Genomic DNA, 21114 nt, shown 5'->3' on the forward strand with positions numbered 1-21114 from the left:
TTAGGATTTAATTCATATACCATAACACCCACTTTAATAAAAAGTGTATAATTCAATGGTTTTTAGTCTATTTACAGAACTGTGCGACCATCATCACTGTCTAATCTCAGAATATTTTCTTATCTCCAGGACGAAACCCCATACCCATTATGGGTCACTCAGCATTTTCCCCTCAGTCCTGACAACCATTAATCCACTTTCTGCCTTTATTGATTTTCTTCCTTTGAACCTTTCATATAAATGGAATTATATAATATGTGACCTTTTGTAACTGGCTTCTTTCAGTTAGCATGATGTTTTTATGGTTCATCCATGTTGTAGTGTGTATCAGTTACCTCATCCATTTTTATTGCCAAATAAAATTCTGTTGTATGAATATATTACATTTTGTTTACCCACTCATCAGTTGATGGGACAATTGGTTATTTCTACTTTTTGGCTCTAATGAACATGCTGCAATGAACTTGCATGGGTCTGTTTCTGAGCAGGGACCCTGATGCGGGACTCGACCCCAGGACCCTGAGATCATGGCCTGAGCCGAAGGCAGATGCTTACCTAACTGAGCCACTCAGGCACTCACTCCCTCATTGTAGTTTTTATCCCACAATTGAATCTGTTCCTGATTGCCCTGACCTAGACCATATACCCGCCCTCCAGCTAATTACTGTGGCCAGTGGAGGTTGATAATCCTAAGTGAATAAGAGTGAACCCCTGGAGCTGGTGGTAGGTGCCATTCATAAACTAAAGGGGAAATCCGGAGATACTATTTGAAAGGTAGGAGAAATAGATGGGTGGGAGGCAATCGGCCCATGTGGTCTATAGGATGAGTTTGCTTGCTTGGTTTCAGGAATTGTCCTACACACAGGGATCGTAGTGGTACAGAATAGGAAGGAAAGAAAATCTTGGTCAGGATTCAGGCATAGAAGCAGCTCACAATAGGTGATTGAAATAGATTCTACTGAAAATGGGCTGGTACTTCAGAAGGCAAGGAGCATAAGGAGGACATTTTGGTCATCTTCTTGGTCCTGAAGGTTTATGGGAAATTTTAGGGCTAGGAAGACATTGAGAGACATTTGTGGGAAGACTAACTGGCTCTTTCTCAGCACTTCTTTGAGATGGGCTCCTCTTTCCTTTCTTTCTCCTTTTTCCCCCTTCTTTTCACATCGATGCTAATACCTGTCACTGAGGCCTTTCTGGATATTATTGCTGTGTAACAAATATTTTGCTCCCCCTCTCAAAAAATGGGGACTTAACACAACCATTTTGTTCCACACTAAAAAAGATCAAAAGAGTTTGGTGGCTAAATGCAATGCTTGACCCTGGGCTGGATTCTGTGCTAGGGGAGAAAAACATTATTGGATCAACTGACAAAATTGGAATATCAATGTAGATTAGATGAAAATATTCCTATCAATATTAAATTTACTAAAGTCGATAACTGTGCTACGGTTATATGAGATAATACCCCTATTTTTAGGGAACAAACACTGAACTACTTAGGGGCAAATGGCCATAATGTCTGTAACTTACACTTAAATGGTTTAAAAAATTCATTTTTAGGGGATCCCTGGGTGGCGCAGCGGTTTGGCGCCTGCCTTTGGCCCAGGGCACGATCCTGGAGACCCGGGATTGAATCCCACGTTGGGCTCCCTGCATGGAGCCTGCTTCTCGCTCTGCCTCTCTCTCTCTCTCTCTCTCTCTCTCTCTGTGACTATCATGAATAAATAAATAAAATCTTTAAAAAAAAGTCATTTTTATATTTGGGTTACATATATATAATCATAAACTTATATATGTACTATATATATGTATTTCATATATATATATGAGAGAGAGAGAGAGAAATAGGGGAGAATGATAAAGGAAATGGGGTAAAATGCTCACTATAGTGGAATTTGGGTAAAGGCGGTATATGGGTATACTTTATACTTTACAAATATTTCCAAACGAAGGATTGGGAGAAGCACAGCCAGTTGACTATTTTGCTCATGATTTTGTGGATCAGGAAGGGCTGGCCTGGGCAGCTCTCGCTTGGGGTCTCTCAGGCAGCTGCAGTCAGATGCCAGCAGGGACTGCCATCATCTGAAGGCTCAACAGAGTTGGGTATCCAAGCCGTGTCCCATGGCTGGCAGTTGATGCTGGGGGTCTGCTGGGAGCTCAGTTGTACCTTTGCACTGCATGCTTACGTGTGGCCTCACTAGCATGGGGGCCTTGGGGTAGCCAAATTTCTTACTTTGTTTCTCCCCGAGTGAGAAACCCAGAGTGAGAATCTCCCAGCCGTGAGAGGCTGCACGGCTCTCTGACCTAGCCGTGGAAGTTACACCGCACCTCTCTGCATTCTGTCGGTCCTAAGCGAGTCACTAGGTAGTGCCCAAGAACTTGCACTCGTGTTCCAAAGCTGCCATAAATGCTTACTGCATGCCGGGCACTGCTCTCTGTGCTTTGTAGGTATTCACTCATTTGATTCTTACTGAAAAATCAAAAACAAAACCAAAAAAACCACAACTCCTTATGATAGGTAGTCCTACTGTCCTTAGAGAAAACTTGAGGCACAGAGGTTTGGTTCTCAACATCACACCATTAGTGGAAGAGCTAGGATTCGAATCCAGACAGTCTGGCCACAGGGCCCATGGCTTTATCTATTACCCTCTACATAGAGCTGTGATTCCTGCTACATTTGGTTAAAATGCCATACACATAAAATCACTTAAAAAAAAAAAAAGATTTATGTCTTTGAGAGAGAGAGAGAACTAGAGGGAGGGTTAGAGGGACAGGAAGAGAGAATGGCAAGCAGACTCCCTGCTGAGCATGCAGCCAAAGGCGGGGCTCCATCCCGGGACCCTGAGATCAGGGCCTGAGCAGAAAGCAAGAGTTGGAGGCTTAACTGGCTTAAGCCAGGTGCCCCCATAATCCCTTTTCACTCACAATCACTGGCGTGCAAACTTCCCCAGTACACTCAAAATCACATGACATAATTCTTACCTTCTCAGCTTTGACTTTTGCACATGCAGTTTCCTTTCCCTGGAATACTTATAATCATTCACCTATTATCGACCTTATTATGATTTATTCCACTATTTATTCTTCAGAACTTTTAGGAAGCCTTTCTTGACCACCCAGCTCTGGGGTGAATGCTTCTGTCACGGGCACACATGCTGCATGGCGCTTACTAGTCACAGCGCTTATCATTGTGCCGTATCATTTTGTTGTCTGGCTGTCTCCCCGTTGGACGCTAAGCCCCCTGAGGGCAGGGACACCGCGTTGCTTAGGAAAGCGTCTCCAGCACGGAGTACACCCAGTGCCCTGTATGGAGTGGGGACACACTGACAAACCGACCTCCCTCTTGCACTCCTCCAGACGACGACCACATATTTCCCGCACGTAAATACAGCCACTAGCACACTCCCTGGACACCTACAAAACCCCTGTCCCATTCACTCTTGTCCATGCACTGTCCCTCACCGTGACTTATTCCCCAGGCTCCGTCTCTGTCACGGTCCTCACACACCCTCAACACACACAACACTGTGACACAGCTCTGATCCTCAGTCACTGTCACACGCTGTTTTTCGCACAATCACGGTCACCATCCGTAGTCCTCAAACAGGGTATTGACTCTCCTACAGAAGAGGAGTTAAGATGCCAACAGTTGTGTCTTTCACATACGCCTTCGGATACTGTATTTTTTCATCCACATAATCCTTGACAGTCCCTGACGTTACACAGTTATGGTTACACACTGTGTCCTACCCACTCCCACTGGACGCCGACTCGCCCTGCACACGCGCGCACACACGCACGCTCACACACGCACGCGCACACACACGCACGCGCACACAAACGCACGCGCACACACGCACGCTCACACACGCACGCTCACACACACGCACGCTCACACACGCACGCGCACACACACGCACGCGCACACACGCACACAGGAGCACACACACGCGCACCCTCCACACGCACACAGACGCACGCACACGGGTGCACACGCGCTCATACACACGCGGACACACACGTGCGTACTCAGACACGCACACACACGTGCACACACACGCACACAGGAGCACACACACGTGCGCGCGCACACACGCACAGAGGAGCACACACACGCGCACCCTCACACGCGCGCGCACACACGCACGCGCACACACGCACGCACGCGCACACACGCGCACACACGCACGCGCACACATACGCGCATCCTCTGTGCGCACGCGCGCACACACGCACACGCGCACACGCGCACACACACACACGCGCATCCTCTATGCGCACACACGCACGCTCACACACGCGCACACACACGCACACAGGAGCACACACGTGCGCGCACACACACATGCACACCCTCCACACGCACACGGACACACACACGCGCACCCTCCACACGCACACAGACGCACGCACACAGGAGCACACACACGCATCCTCTATGCGCACACACACGCACACACACGGGTGCACACGCGCTCATACACACGCGGACACACACGTGCGTACTCAGACACGCACACACACGTGCACACACACGCACACAGGAGCACACACACGTGCGCGCGCACACACGCAACCCTCCACACGCACACGCACACACACGCACAGAGGAGCACACACACGCGCACCCTCCACACGCGCGCACACACGCGTGCACCCTCCACACGCGCGCGCGCTCACACACACACACACGCGCGCGCACACACACAGTCCAGGGATCCCAGGGGTCCGGGCGCGGGGGTCTGCGGCGCCCGAACCTCACTGCGGCGCTCACACGGGCTCCCGGCTCGCCCCCGCTCGGGGCCAGGGACGCGGGGGACGCGGGGGACGCGGGGACGCGGGGACGCGGGGGACGCGGGGGACGCGGGGGACGCGGGGGACGGGCCCCGCCCGGGGGTCAGCGCCCCGCCCCGCCCGCCCCTGCCGCCGCCCGGCCCCGCCCCCGCCGCCCCGCCCCCGCCGCCCCGCCCCTCATGCATATGCAGCGGCGCAGCCCGGCAGCCCGGCCCCCAGACGGCCATTTGTCGCGGCGCTGGAGGCAGCGTTCGGCAGGCGCTGCGGAGACGTGCGCACGAGCGCGCCCCGGCCGCCGCCGCCGCCGCCGGCCCCCGGTCCTCCCGCCTCGCCGCGCCTCGGGCGGGACCCGGCCAGCCGGGGCGCCGCGCTGCCGCCCGGAGCGCCCCCCGCCCCGGAGCCCCGCCCGCCGCCCGCCCGCCGCCCGCCGCCCGCCCGCAGCCCGCAGCCCGCAGCCCCGGCCGCACGCGTCCCCGAGCCGGGCCTAGGGCGGGCGGCGCTCGGCGGGTGCCCATGGCCGCGGCCGGCTGGCGGGACGGCTCCGGCCAGGAGAAGTACCGGCTCGTGGTGGTCGGCGGAGGCGGCGTGGGCAAGTCGGCGCTCACCATCCAGTTCATCCAGGTGCCTGGCGCGGGCCTACCTGTGGCCGGGCGGGGCGGGGCGGGGCGCGGGCGGGGGCGCGGGCGGGGGCGGGGGCGGGGGCGGTGGCCCGGCTCTGCCCTCCCCTGCCCTCCCCTGCCCTCCCCTGCCCTCCCCTGCCCTCCCCTGCCCCCTGCCCCTGCCCGCGGCCGCCGGCGCGGCGCCCTGCTCGGCGTCCCCGGAGCCGGGCTTCTCAGGAATGTGCCCGGGAGGGCGGGGCCGGCAGGCTGCGGAGCGCGGACCCACCTTATCGCTCCGGGGAGGCCGTGCGGCCGCGTCGGGCTTCCTGCCCGGGCGGGGGTCGGGGCTCGGGGCTCGGGGCTCGGGGCTCGGGGGAGGAGGGGAGGGGGGGGGGCGGGGGGGTGCGCGGCCCCTCGGCCCGGGCCCGCCGCCTGCACGGTCGCGGCGGCCCCTCGGCTCCGTCCGTGTCCGCGCACGCGGGGCCGGGGCTGCCCGCTCGGAGCCGTGCGTGGGCTCCTCTTTGTGTGCGCGCGTGTCTGCAGCGCGAGCCCTTAGGTGTCGCGCCCGGGGAACATGGGGGCTTCGAGGAAGTTCGGGACGTTCCCCGATGGCGGGGAGACCCCCTTTCCCAGGAATTCCTGGTGCCTCCCTGCTCTGGCTCGGCCACGGTGAAGTTTGGGCTGCGCTGGGTGATGAGCGCCCGGGGCGTGCCCTCCGCCTGGCTTCCAGCTCCCCACTCCCCCGCGCCCAGCTCCCCCGGTTGCTGGAGGCGAAAGTCAGGGTGCGGGGGTGGGGGTGGGGGCAAAGAACGGGGAGCTGGAGTTCTTTATTCTTAGGATCTGCTCTTGTTAAGGAGGTGTCAGTGGTCGTCTTCGGGGGTTTTAAGAAAATGAGAAACCCAGATGGTTGTCTCTCTGCTTTTGTCGACCTAAAAGGTGTGGCATATGCTGGAAGAGAACCAAGGGTACGAAGGATACCACCCCCCCCCCCCGCCACCACCCGGTATAACAGGCAACAAAGATATTCTTAAGATGTCAAGAGGACCGTGAAGATGCTCTGGTGGAGAATTAACTCCCGGTTTCCGTCTCATCCATTTGTCCTCAGCGGCTTATTTCATTTCGCTCAAGGTTTGCAGTGACATTGAGAGGCGAGATACAGTGAGCAGAAACGCGACTGCTGGTTACCTTCCGTGTTGACTGAATGAGCAGTAATCGCTGTGATGCTCCTTCAAGGCGTTTAAAATCTGCTGTATAGCCTTTGTGTCCAGGAAGAGATGATGTTTATGTAATGATGCACTTACAGTACGGTCATTAAGTGGGTTAAAAAGACTCACACTGAGTAAGAGGGGAGATTGGTGTAAGTTTAGCAGGAATCAGGGATGTTGTCGTGTTGCTATTTCCCCAGGGCCGAGAGAGACTTTAACTGATGGCAAAGCAAAAACAATTTATAGCTTAACCTTTATTAGGAGGCTGTAGTTGAGGGGCTGGCAGTGGTGGTGAGGAGTGAGAGGAGAATCCTGGGTTCTGCTGTTAGGAGAGTTGTCACCTGAAAAGGTGAACTACACAGACGTAGGTCCTTTGTGGGGAGGGACCATCTGGATGTATTTGAATCTGTTAAGGTATTAAGGTATCGGAACCTTTTTTTTTTTTTTTTTTTTTGCGAAATAGTTTTAGAGGCTATTAAGATAATAACAGCAATTGCTGTTTTTAAGAATGATTCTCCAGAATTCATTTGTTAAAGAAACACCTCCTTTATGGAGAGTACCGTAGCAGATGATATAAAAGAAGTAAAGGAAGCGTGAATGGATGAGAAACACATGTATATGTATACACAGAAAAAGTGAGCTTTGAGTCTGTCTTGCTCTGTCGTTTATTGGTTGTGAGAACACTGCCAGGATACTCAGCTTCCTTGAAGCCTCAGTTTAATCATCAGTAAAATGGGTAGGATCACACACTGTAATCCTTTAAAGTATGGGAATGTTCTTAGCACTCTGTCACATAGTGTGTACCCGGTTAATGATGGCTATGAGTAGAAGGGTCTATGTGTATAGTTCTGTGACACATTTAAATACAGAGGGAGTTCGGAATTGGGGAAAAGTCAGTTTGGGAAGAATTGATAAAGTACTGCGTAGGCTTGGCGGTGGGGAGAGAGAATGCATCTTATGTGAGTATGGGGGAGTTCTATGCTTGTTTGGAGAAAGAAGGCTGGCAAGGAGGGGAGCGAGAGAGGCAGAGGAGTTGGAGCCAGTAAAAGGGAGGAATATGGGCTCTGATGCCTTTCTGGAGAGATAGGAGCCAGTGCACCTGGATGGAGTCTCAACTTTGCCACTTGCTGCACGTATAATCTTGGACAAATTACTTGACCTCTCGGTACCTCAATATTCCTCATCTGTAATCTGGGGAACTACAAAGTACCACATACCCTTGTGGTGAGAGGTAAATGAGTTAACCTGCGTCGAGGCGTAAAACAATGCCTAGTGCATAATAAGTCTACAGACAGTATTGTTGTTATATTAATCTTATATTATGGAGCTAAAGTGACTATTTATCATCTACACTTAATCGAGCCACTATTTATTGTCTGACCCTTGGGAAATTAAAATTCATTCTGTGATTGTCTAGCAGTAGTAACTGGAGGGAAAGGAGAAGGCAGGAGGATAATAATCTTAAGTGGAAGTCAGTTCTCTTTGTAGATCAGGATGACACAAATTGGTTTTATTTACTTTTTAAGTCTTCTGAAATATGACACTTTTTAGTCTTCAGTATGTATTTTTCTGTTCTATAATCTTGAGCAGAAAAAAATATAAGTTGGGGAATGGAAAATTTAAAAACAACTTTGTCTTTTAGCCTTGCCTTTCTTTGACCTTAGGTACACTTGTGACCTATGCATATGAAGAACTGCAAGATAGGAAATTAAGGCAGTAATTACTTGACATGCCTTCTCCTCTTTAAAAATGAATTTGGCAGATCATAAAATGTATAAAAATGTAAAATATGTGGAGTTAATGTTTCTGCTCATAGTTTTTTGAGAATGTTTTAACTTTTGTTGGTAAATAGAATACCTAAATGATGAGTAAACTGTAGGTAGGAAATGATCTTAACATTGTACAAAATGGAGAGAGTTTTGCATATCTGGATTCTTAGGTCTCCCTACTCAGGTGATGCTGGGGAATCTCTTAATCTCCCTTAATCTTTTCAAAGCTTTAGTTTTTTTTTTTTTTTGTTTTCCATAAAATGTTGAGTTTGGGTGAACAAATCTGTGCCTTTGAAATTCTAGGTTCTTTCTTATATAGTTAACTAGCTGTGTGTCTTCAGGCAAGTTTCTTGGGTTCTCCAAGCTTGAGTTTCCCTGTATTGAAAAGGAAGACTAATAATAATAGCTAGCACCTTTAGGGTTTTTGGAATAAATACAGGAATGCATGCAAACCATTCAGCACAGTGCCTTCTGCAGAATAATTAATAATAATTGTTACCTGGTTTTATTTGCTGCTCTTATGTTACTTCTGTATCTTGTTCTTCCAAAACAAAATTTGTAATTTCTTCATTTTTCTTTGACATATAATCTGGTCTATTAAGTCTTTAATTTCTGGCACCGCGGCGCCCCACCCTGTGCCCCCCACAAACTCAGATTCCCTTCTTCACATGGTGTGGTATTTAGGTGATGAATGTTGATCCTGTTTTGAGTTGGGGAAACTTCGTTTTATCAGTTGCAAGTTGATTTTATAAAATGATGAAGTAATTATTGGGATTTTGGGTTAATGTTTTACCTGCTAACTCTCAAAAGAGAGCATACACATGTTTTACAGAATCAGAGGGAGGAATTTCCCAGCTTCTAGTCTTTGTTTAGCATCCTGACTTTTTACCTGAGCAGTTTGTCAGATTTTGAGCTGTGTAGGGGGGTAGTTGATTGCTCACGTGTTATTTTAGTCAGTCTTACAACCTGTTAGTCTGGACCTGACTCAGACATTGCTTTTTACCCAGAAGTTTGTTTTTGTTTTTTTTTTTTTTTTTTGTTTTTTTTTTTTTTGCTGCTGAATGCTTCTTCATTGCCTTTTCCTGAGGCAGAGATCCTAGAAGAGATTCCAAGACTCCACATATTTATGATATAGTTAATTGATCCATGTGTGAAGGGCGGGAGTTTAGGTCCTGGAATAGCTGCTCTACTGCAAGGTCTTGAAGACCATCTCTGCCATGAGAAGTCACTTAAAATAACTCGTGTCTGAATTTCAAACTATAGACTTATCTTTTGTGTGCAAACTTACTGTTTTACATTTTCAGAGTAATTTACACATGAGTTCTTAGTAGTGAAAAATAAGGCACCTCTCCCTATGGGGGTACTTATTAGAGATTGCCTCGTTTTGTTAAACACCTGAAATGGGTCTGCTAGCAATTCCTGCATAGAAATGGTAAGCATGCAAGGAGGAAGATGGCCACTTTCTTCAGAGGAGAAGCAGAAGGAAATTCTAACCTAGGGTCTCTTAAACCTCATTCTAATGTGTGTGTGTCTCCTTTTTGGGATGGGGAAAGTTGCAGGAGTGTAGTGGGGACATTTCTGTTGAGTAGGTCAAGAATCCTGTTTTTCCCCTTGTTATAATATCATTAAAAGGCAGATTGATGATGACAGGCAGCCACCTACTGGAATGAGATTCTTAATTTACCTGTGAGGCTGAAATGTGGGTTTCTCCCAAACTTTGACGTGAAAGTAGTCGGTAATTTGGTTAGGAAATAAATTGGCAACTTTAAAAGGGTGGGGGGATGGGGGGGAAGGAGACTTTTTAAAAGCAGTATTGTTTTTAAATGTTTAATTATTCCTTTTTTTCTTTTTCTTTTTTTGAGGGGGCAGGGACAGAGTGAGAGGGAGAGAGAGAGAATCTCAAGTGGCCTCCCCACTGAGCTCAGAGCCAGTCTCAGGGATTGATCTCACGACCCTGAGATTATGACCTAAGCCAAAAATCAAGAATTGGATGCTAAACTGACTGAGCCACCCAGGCACCCCTAAAGATTCCTTTTTCAAAGTAAAATTGACCTCGTAAAATTGAAACAGATTTTGTGATGCCACATGAACCAACCTTCCTTTGTTCCTTCCCGGAAAAATAGAAGTGTCTTTAGAGTATTAGCTCTATTGTGCTTGCCTTACTGGAAAAGTAAGAATGAGTAAATGATTTTCACTCTTTTGGCAAACATTGTGGAGTTAATAGTGAATCTTCTTGCAAGGCCTTGATCTTGAATTACTTTGGGTGAAGCTGCTGAGTCTGTGTTTGGGTTTGAAACTTAGTTTAAAGTAATGTCCTTGGTAGGCCTTTGATTTATTTCTACTTTGCAAAAAGGAATGACACTCAGGCTTTTATAAAAAAGACCAAGATTTATATACTCACTTATTTTCTGTGTGGTTCTGAAAAAAAAAAAAAAACAAAAACAAATATAAGGTGTCTAAAATTATGTTTTTGGAGACAGAACAAGTTCCTGTTGCCTTATAAATTATATTTTCTTTTTAGTATTTTATAAAAGCAATGTGATTGTTTATTGGTTACATAGCATTATTAAATCATAGTTTAATTAAAACTATTAGAGTCACAGAAATTTTTGTTTGGATATATTTAGTATTGTCCACCAACTTGTCACCTCATATGTTGATGTTTTTTCTAGGAATAAGAGCATTGTATACAAGTAAGTACATGTTCAGTACTGCAAGTATAGCTATAAATGTCAAAGTAACATCCAATGTGCTTTTTAAAGAAACTTTACTCACATTTTCCAAATGCTAACATTTTACCATGTTTGTTTTATCCCTTCCCTTATCTATGCTGTTTTTTTTAAAATCATTTGAGTGTAAGTTGAAGACAATGACCCCTTATTTTTAAGTCCCTCTGTGTATATTTCCTAAACACAAGAGCATTTTCTTACATAAACATAGTCTATAACCAGAGACAGAAATTAACATTGATATATTACTAATATATACAGAGCTTTTTTTTCAGATTTTGCTGGTGTCCCAATAATGTGCTTTATAGGAAGAGAAAAATCTCAGATTATGCCCTGCATTCCATTTCCATGTCTTCTTTATTTTGGAATAGTTCTTTAGTCTTTATGTTTTAGTAGGACATTGACATTTTTTGAAGAGTGTAAGTTATTTGTAGATTTCCCTCAATTTGAGTTTGTTTCCTTATGGTTAAATTCAGGTTATGCATTTTAGGGGCAGGAATAACAGAAATAATGAGTTGTTCTTAGTTGTACTATATCAGGAGACATAAAATAGATGTAGATTTGAGTGGTGTGTTTATCTTTTGACTCAGTAATCCCAAATCTAGGAATTTATCCTGCAAATATACTTCCAACAGTATGAAAATCACAGGCACAAGGCCATAGCAATGTTTGTAATTAAAAAAATTAGAAACAATTTACAGAAGAGGAGAGGGATTGAATAAAATATGATACATTTACCCAGTGGAGCATTATGCACCTTTAAAAAAATAAAGATCTCTATGAACTGATGTGAAGTGCTTTCTAGGATAAATTGTTAATGAAAAAGAGTGCAAAAGTATCTATAATGTGCACTATACTACCTTTTGTGTAAGAAGGAAGGGGAAATAAGAAAATATGCATGTATTTTCAGCTCTGACTGGATAAATTGGAGATTAATGCGATTATTGGTTAGCCATAGGGAGTGGGTAGGAATGAGGGGGAAGGAGTAGAGGGAATGGGGTTGGTGACCTTTCTGAGGATACTTTCTGACTTTTGAACCATGTTTAATGTTTCACATACTCAGTCCATAAACAGCCGACACCAGTACCAATCAAGTGATGAAGAAAAAAACACCCTAAGGGGGAACACAAATAAATGAACTAAACCTTATTTCAAATGAGGAACATAACCACACTGAAGGGGGGAAAGAAAAAACTAACTTTTGAACTGGATGTTTGGACTGTGTCCTCAGGATAGAGACAAAAAGAACTTGAAACAGACGTTGAACTCCAGTGAATAGGCTTTGTGTGTGTGTGTGTGTGTATTTGTGTGTGTCACAGAGGCATGGATTTTCAATTCTGAAATGATTTTCTATACTAGGATTAAGCAGATAAGTAAATACATTGTGGAAAATGGGAGCCAACTTTCTCACTGTTTGTTCTCACCATGGAAAGGGGGAAAATTAGCATCAACTCTGATGCTTGATTGGAGTTGAGGATATTGGTATAAATTTGTGGTTTAAAAATTATAGATGCAGAAATTGATGCATGTGAATACATATATACACATCTGTGCATCTTTTTTCCAGCTCTGTCTGCCAAGAGTGCATAAAAACATTGACTCCCCCATAAGCAATGAAAAAAACTAGTGCCAGATCTTGATTTCTTTTCTTTTTTCTTTTTTTTTTTTTTTAAGATTTTATTTATTCATGAGAGACACACAGAGAGAGGCAGAGGGAGAAGCAGGTTCCCTGCAGGGAGTCTTATGTGGGACTCCATCCCAGGACCTGGGAATCATGACTTGAACCATGAATCACGACCTGAACCAGAAGCTCAACCACTGAGCCACACTTGCATCCCTTGGATCTTGGTTTCTAAATACCATTCTTTATTAACAGGAACCTCAGAGAAATGACTAATCCCAGGGCTAGGGCAGGGAAATCTAGAAGATGAGCTTGGAGCATCGTGTAGTGCGTGAAAGTAAGGAAGTGCTCAAAAGACCAAATGATGGTGACATGTCAGAGAGACACAACCAATGCAGAAGGACTCCCGTTGGCTAACTCTGGGACAGTATGACCAAATAATTATAGTATTTGATTACTATTCATAAAGTAGGAATCTATGAATCCATAAGGATAAATAAATAAATGAAGAAGGGAGGGAAGTTCTTCCTTAAGGTAGAATTCTAACTAATAAACTTAGAGGAAGTGGTGGAATTAGGAAATCACTATTTGACAGTCATAACAATTGATTTGAGTCAGAATCATAAATAGATGTTAAAGCTAGTGGATTTGAGGGTAGCTGGATATTAACATAGTCTTGAAGTATCTGCCCATGAGATACTATTATTGAGGGGAAAATAGTAACCACTGTGGGGAAACCTGGCTGATAGCACCTTGACCAAGTGATCAAAACTAATGCTTCTGATACTGCTTTTGATAATGATAATAAGCAGTTTGTTTTACTCAGTTATGTCAACAAAATCTGGTTTTCTTAATCAATCTAGCTAGGCACTGAGTGAAATTAAGCTTAAAGAAACCAAGTTGAGGCAAAAAGGGGGCCAACTCTGTTTCTGTTTGAGAAAATTTGTGCCACGTATTTTCTAGCCACGTATCTTTCAAGGGAAAAGTTGAAAAATTTAAGTCACTACTGATTTTGGCCATGATCTTTAGCATAATGACCTCCTTTTGCACTAATCTTGTATTTTGAGATATATAAAATATATATATATTTTTCTGTGTTCAGTGGTAGATTTGAGTGGTAGATTTTCTCTCTCTCCCTCTCTCTCTTTTTACAACTTAGATGTACCTTAAAATTATTCATGATCTTAGGGCATCTGGCTGGCTCACTTAGTTGGTTAAGCGTGGGGCTCCCTGCTCGGTGGAGAGTCTGCTTTTCCCTTTCCGTCTGTCCCTGCTCATGCTCTTTCTCTCTCTCTCTCTCTCACATAAATAAAATCTTTAAAAAATTATTCATAGGGGCACCTAGGTGGCTCAGTTGGTTAAGTCTGTCTTCGGCTCCGGTCATGATCTCAGGGTCCTGCGAATGAGCCCCATGTCGGGCTCCCTGCTTAGGGGGGAGTCGGCTGCTCCCTCTTCTGCCTCCTTCCTGGCTTGTGTGTACCCTCGCTCTCTCTCTTTTAAATAAATCTTTAAAACAATTATTCATAATCTTAAACATATTTTAATTAGAACATCAGAATAATAGTTTCCCCCAGTTATGGGAAATGGGGAATTTAGCAGTTTCATTTGCTGTTTCTCCCCATCTCTTTCACAAATTTAGTGTCCATAAGGCAACCAAAAGTGTGTATTGCAGTGTTTTTAAAAGATTTTTTTTGGTCTGTTGCATTTTATTTGCTATTGTAATAGTAAATAATGTATTAATCCCTTTCTTATGAAGGGTTATTGCTTTTATTCACCATTTGTATCATTCTAACTGGTTTCAGTGCTTACAAGTAGTCTTTATCAAGTTAGTTTTTACTTTGAATTATGACTTAGAGAATTCTTTCAAGTGCTTTTTACTGAAAAGATACCTAATATTTACTTTTTCATGATAAATTTGGCTGGATGTAAAATTATTGGGCTCCAACATTTTTGTATTAAAACAATGGAGGTATATCTTTACTTTTATTTGGCTAGCTAGCCTCAAGTTTCCATTCTGCAGGAATAACTTATTTTTTACTTGCGTGCTTGTAGCCTTCTCTTGTCATTGGAAATGGAAACATTTATCAGGGTATGTGTAGAACTTTTTCCCTGGGAAATTGAAACACTCTCAGGTCTGGGAAGGTTTTCTTCTCCATTTTTGTATTCATTTTCTCTGTCATTTATGAAATACTTATTATTTATGCATTGATTCTCTGAAATCATACCATATTGTGTTAATAGCAGAAGGATAAGCAAAAAGATAGTCTCCATCTAGAAAATTTGTCAAATTTTCCTTCTGTATCACTGATGAAGTTTTCTGGATGTGAAATCTAATTACTGTTTCAAACAGATTTAATGCCCTCGATATCTTAGTCTGATACTAACCAGTGATAATGTTCTCTTGTTTTTCCTTAATGCCACAAGGCTATTTTCTAAAGTTTGCTACTGTTTAAGGAAACAACTCTTTCCAGGGGAGGAGTTTCTTCTTATGTGGTAGGATAGTTTTTTTTTTTTTTTAAATTTTTATTTATTTATGATAGTCACATAGAATGAGAGAGAGAGAGGCAGAGACACAGGCAGAGGGAGAAGCAGGCTCCATGCACCGGGAGCCCGACGTGGGATTCGATCCCGGGTCTCCAGGATCGCGCCCTGGGCCAAAGGCAGGCGCCAAACCGCTGCGCCACCCAGGGATCCCTAGTTTTTTTTTTTTTTTTAAAGATTTTAAAATTTTATTTATTCATGAGAGACACAGAGAAGCAGAGACATTAGGCAGAGGGAGAAGCAGGCTCCCTATGGGGAGCCTGATCAGGACTGGATCCCAGGGCCCCGGGATCACGACCTGAGCCAAAGGCAGACACCCAACCACCGAGCCACCCAGGCGCCCTGGTGTTGAATGTTTTTAAAAATGTTGATTTTAGCTGTTCCTAGTGTTGGAGGTAAAGAACTGACCATCTTTTAGAATAACCATGGGGCAATTTGGATTTAAAAAATTTTTTTATTTGACCGAATAAGAGAGTACTAGCAGGGACATCGAGAGAGGGAGAAGCAGGCTCCCTATAGAGAGCAGGAGACCAATTTGGGACTCGATCCCAGGAGCCTGGGATCATGACCTGAGCAGGTGCTTAACTGACTGAGGCGCCCAGGTGCCCATCTTGGGGGCACTTTGAGTCCCAATCTTTTTTGATGTTGAAGGGCAGTTTGATACCAGGGAGCTATAATTTTTGGAGTGTCAGCAAGATTTCAACAAATGTGAAATTCTATTAAACCCATTAAGGCATTCAGTCAATTTTGAAGTTTTGGCTGAGGAGTATAATTTTGGAGAATTAGAAATGATTAAAAGGGATAGTTTTCAAATTTATTTACCCTTCAAGAGCCACTGATGAAGCTGGGAAGGCAGTGAGTGTGTGTGTGTGTGTGTGTGTGTGTGTGTGTGTGCGCGCATGCACACACATGCTGTCCTTTGATATGAAATCTTGTACTTTTTATTCTTAGATAATTTTTTTTTAAAGATTTTATTTATTCATGAGAGACACACACAGAGAGGCAGAGACACAGGCAGAGGGAGAGGGAGAAAGAAGAAGGCTCCATGCAGGGAGCCCAACGTGGGACTCGATCCCAGGTCTCCAGGATCAGGCCCTGGGCTGAAGGCGGTGCTAAACTGCTGAGCCACCCGGGCTGCCCAATTCTTAGATAATTTTTTTAAAAAAATTTTTTAAATTATTTATTTATGATAGAGAGAGAGAGAGAGAGAGAGAGAGAGGCAGAGACACAGGCAGAGGGAGAAGCAGGCTCCATGCACCGGGAGCCCGACGTGGGATTCGATCCCGGGCCTCCAGGATCCCGCCCTAGGCCAAAGGCAGGCGCCAAACCGCTGTGCCACCCAGGGATCCCTTCTTAGATAATTTTAATTGCATTTTGGATATCTCCTTAATTTTTAAGATACATATTTGGGAAAGGATCAAGTGGATCCTTTTGTGGATTTCTAGCTTTGGGCTGTCATCAAAGAACATGACCTGTAAATTCTCTGATTTGGAATATTCAGGATTTTTAATGGCCAAATGTATCATTAATTTTTGTAAATATTCCAAGAACATGAGAGAAAAAGGAGTATTCACTTGTAGCTTATAAGGTGCAAAGTTTTATTTAAATCTACTAAAATGGAATTTGTTTATTATATTATTCAAATCTTCTATATCCTCCCTTTTATCTATTAAATCTGTGAAACTGAAATACATTTATTAAATATCCCATGAAGACTGCGTTTTATTTTTTTCCTTATATTTCTTAGTTTGATTATTTTGATGCTATGTCCTTTGGTTTATTGAATGTTAGGATTGATTCTTTGTATCTGTTAGAATTCAATAGTATTGGGGTGCCAGGGTGACTCAGTTAACCCTCTGCCATGGGTCAGAACCATGACCCCAGGGCCCTGCATCTGGCATCTGGCTCCCTGCTGAGTGGGGTGCCTGCTTCTCTTTCTCCCTCTGCCTGCTGCTCCCCCTGCTTGTAGTTTCTCTCTCTCTCTGGCAGATGAATGGATAAAATCTTTAAAAAAAATTCAGTAGTATCCTGTGTGGAGTTTAACCTTGATTTTGATTCCATGATATTATATTGCCATTTCTGTATGCATTTACTTCATTTATATTTCACATTTCTTCTTTGGTCATTTTCTGGTAAGCTTTTGTGAGGAGTACTTAATGTGATCAAATCTGAGAATCTTTGTCTTTTAGTAGGGAATTCAGGCCATTTACATTTATTGTGTAATTTGGTATGATTATATATTTGGTTATGTATTTGTGAAGTAACCTAGATAAATTTGTTTTTATCCTTTTTATATTTTGTTTTAAATTTTTATTTACGTAGGCTTAAATTTGTTTTTATTGCTTTATTTCTCTTGCATTGAGAATATAAATGTAGATATTATTTTAAAAGTAGAGGTGGTTTCTGTGAAACTTATTCCTTGTGGTTGCTTTTGTCATAGTCCTATGTAATCTATGAAATCAAACACCACAGCTGCCATGTTTTTGTTTTTTAAAAAAGATTTTCTAGACCTGGAACAATTCATGCTGCTTATCTGAGAAAAGACAGCTTGAGGTAGTGCAGAGAATCTTTGTGAGTCAAGACATTTATTTAGATCTTGGTTTAGTCACTATATGACTGGCTTTGGACAAGATAACCATTCTGTGTCTGATTCACTTTGGCATCATTATTTTCAACCCTGTAGACACTAGAATGTTTAAACTAAAAGTATTTTAGTAGAGGATTTTATAGATTTGGCATATTTTGCCTGAATGTCTGCCCCTTAGTTGTATTTGTTTATACATTTTATATTTTTACATTTTTTAATTTAAATTCAATTTGCCAACATATAGTATAATACCCAGTGCTCATCTCATCAAGTACCCTCTACATTTTATGTTTTATATTTTAAGAGTCATAGACCAGGGATACGTTTGTTACATAGAAGTAATTATATAGCAAAATAATTAATATTTATTAATTGTTAGTATTAGATCTTGAACAGGATATATAGTAAATAGTTGGGGGAAAAATGGGGGTCTTAAGAAAGATGAGTTGTATCTTTTATGTTCCATAGCCTCTAGTCACTGAAGAGGACAAAGAACTGAACTGTTTTTCATTTTGGATTTCAGAATTTCTCTGTAATTAAAATATTATCTATATGTAGCCTGTGCATATTTGAATTGAATCTTGAATTTTAGAAGTTAATAATAGCATTTAGTGTTAATGAAAATAGTCTTTGGAGAAGATAGTCCTATTTTAATTTCTTTGTGGAAATTCTGACTCAGGAAATGTAAAACAGTCTGAGAGTGAAGTCTTAAAGATTTATTACTTTTGTCTTATTTCCTGGTGGGTTTTCTTTTAATACCTTGTTTTTGGTTAAATGGTGACATGTGGTTGAGATTACAACAGTCAGCAATTTGTTAGCTGAAAGGAAAAGAATAGTAAGCAAGTAGTTGAGTCAAAATGCAAAGGAAGTTTTGTGATAGATACAACATTTTAGAAATCTTGTGGAGAAGATACATGACTATGAAATTTGTGATTTTTTTTTTTGTCCCTTTAGTCTCTGGAATTAAAGTGTGTCAATAACGTAGAGAAATTCTCCTGACATTTGTGTGCATGTGTGCAAGCATACACAGATGTGTATCTTTTTTTTTAAATTTTTTAATTTATTTATTTATGACAGTCACAGCGAGAGAGAGAGAGGCAGAGACACAGGCAGAGGGAGAAGCAGGCTCCATGCATCGGGAGCCCGACGTGGGATTCGATCCCGGGTCGCCAGGATCGCGCCCTGGGCCAAAGGCAGGCGCCAAACCGCTGCGCCACCCAGGGATCCCCACAGATGTGTATCTTACTCAGACTGAGAACAAGTGAATTTAAATTTGGAGAAGGGTTCATAGGTTTTTGGAATTTAAAAAATGGAGATAAAATATAAAACATTGGACTAGGTCTGTGAAAATTTAATGACTTGCAGATGTTTAAATGAATGGTTTTAGTAGCTTGAGTACTACATGAATTTATTATTTTCATATATTGGCATGGAATTTCCTTGCCAAAACTTGGTTTGAATTAGCTAGTTTTTAATTATCAAGTTACTTAATAATTTCTTATAATCACTGCAGTGTTATATGATCAAACACTTTTCATTTAGTTGAAAGTTAAGAATGGAGTAGGAATCGGTGAGATTGCATAGCAGTAATTCAAACTTCATCAAACGTTGAGTCTTGGGATTATTTTCTTACCATTATAAAGTTGATAGGTTCTGTAATTAGCAAGTGTCAAAATAGTATGGAAAATTTTGTTATAATGTTAGGTTGTGATTCTCAGTTTTTAACTTTACATTTAAGGACATTGATATTTTGTTTATTTTTTTTCCTTCCTTAATTGCAAATTCTGTATTTACTTAGATTTCTCTAGCAGTTTCAGGAAGGAGCCATTGGCTGAGCTGATTAGTCAAATGAAGTTGTCTGACATGGGTTACTTTAGTTTGTGGTTTTAGATGAACAGTACATGGTGCACAGCTGTTGCTCCAACAGCTTTGTTCCAGCTGTCTTACTGGCCTGTCACAAAATACCCCACATTCCTTTTTTTTTTTTTAAATGGAACCCCTTGTAATATTCTATACTTTATTGCTTAAAATGGATCCTACTAATTACTTTAATGACTTCTTCACTTTTATGCCTATCCATAGCTATTTATTTAGGATGGTGCTAAAATGGATTATGAATAATAGATTTAATCTTTGTCATATTTATAATTTTTTGTTGTTAAAGTTGCAGTTGTGAAATATTTGTACAAGTTAAAGAGTTAACATTGAAAAAAGGCACCAAATTTAAATAATCTCAGCAATTTGGATAATAATAATTGGTATTTGGATAGTGAAACTGGCATCTTCTAATTCCTTATTTTAACCTTGAGTTTGTATTAATAAGTTTAAACAGAATTGTAAGATGAAAAGCACAATATAGTTTATAAAGCTTATATAGTACTTATAAAGGTAGACTTTAGTTTGTGGTTTTTTGTTTTTTTAAAAGGTTATAGTTTTACATAATCTCTACATTAATGTAGGGCTCAAATTTACAACCCTGAGATCAAGAGTTGCATGCTCTTCCGACTGAGGCAGCCAGGTGCCCCTGGTTTGTGTTTTTGATAAAGTGGTTGGACTTCAGTTCATTTTACTATCTTAAATGGTAACTGAATTATAATAGTAATGGTTTCAAGTTTTGTTTCTTTTTTTTTTTTTTTAAATAAGGAACAGGGACCTATGCAGAACATTTTGAATCAATAATGTCAAATGTATGTTGAACATATTCTTTGTGTTAGATGTCATGCTAAAAGCTTTACCAGCATTGCCTCATTTAATCTTTACAGCTTATCATTTCTTTTTTATAGCTATGGAAACTGAGGTTCAGAGGTTAAATATGTTGCTCAGGATCCCATAATAATGGCTGAGATGACTTGAATCTCTTTTCTGATAAAGCACCCATAGGTGCTAAGGGCTACACTATACTACCTTGCCTGAGTAAAATACCTTTCATGTAATGAGCTAAATTGCCTTAATAATGAAATCTTTGAGTTTTTTTTTTTTTCCTCAGTGTTAAAAAAAAAAGGTTTGTGAAGCATTTTCCATTTAGTTGAAATTAGACCTAGGATTGAATAGTGAGTGAAGTTTTGTTTAAAGTATTGCCTTGCCTCCCTTTTTGCTCCCCTGCCTCCTTGTGACCGATGTCACATTACTCCTGCACATGCTGCCTCAGCTACTGCTCTCTCCAGACCTGGCAACTCCCAGACACCTGTGCATACCTATTTGAAATTCCTGCTCTTACACAGTATTATGTCTGAAGAATCACAGTCTGATCACACTTAGTCATAATCTGT

At 42.7% G+C, this 21114-nt stretch overlaps 1 protein-coding gene across 1 annotated transcript in view; it reads left to right on the forward strand.

Moving 5' to 3' along the window:
• The first annotated feature begins 5241 nt into the window (after window positions 1-5241).
• RRAS2 (RAS related 2) overlaps window positions 5242-21114 on the forward strand; it is a 74440-nt gene continuing 58567 nt past the window's right edge. The window contains exon 1 of the mRNA XM_055317693.1: window positions 5242-5415. Within this exon, the coding sequence (XP_055173668.1) occupies window positions 5308-5415 (108 nt within the window). The 5' untranslated portion in view covers window positions 5242-5307. The remainder of the gene's footprint in view (window positions 5416-21114) is intronic.

Source organism: Nyctereutes procyonoides, unplaced genomic scaffold, assembly GCF_905146905.1.
Source record: "Nyctereutes procyonoides isolate TBG_1078 unplaced genomic scaffold, NYPRO_anot_genome, whole genome shotgun sequence".
Lineage (NCBI taxonomy): Eukaryota > Metazoa > Chordata > Mammalia > Carnivora > Canidae > Nyctereutes > Nyctereutes procyonoides.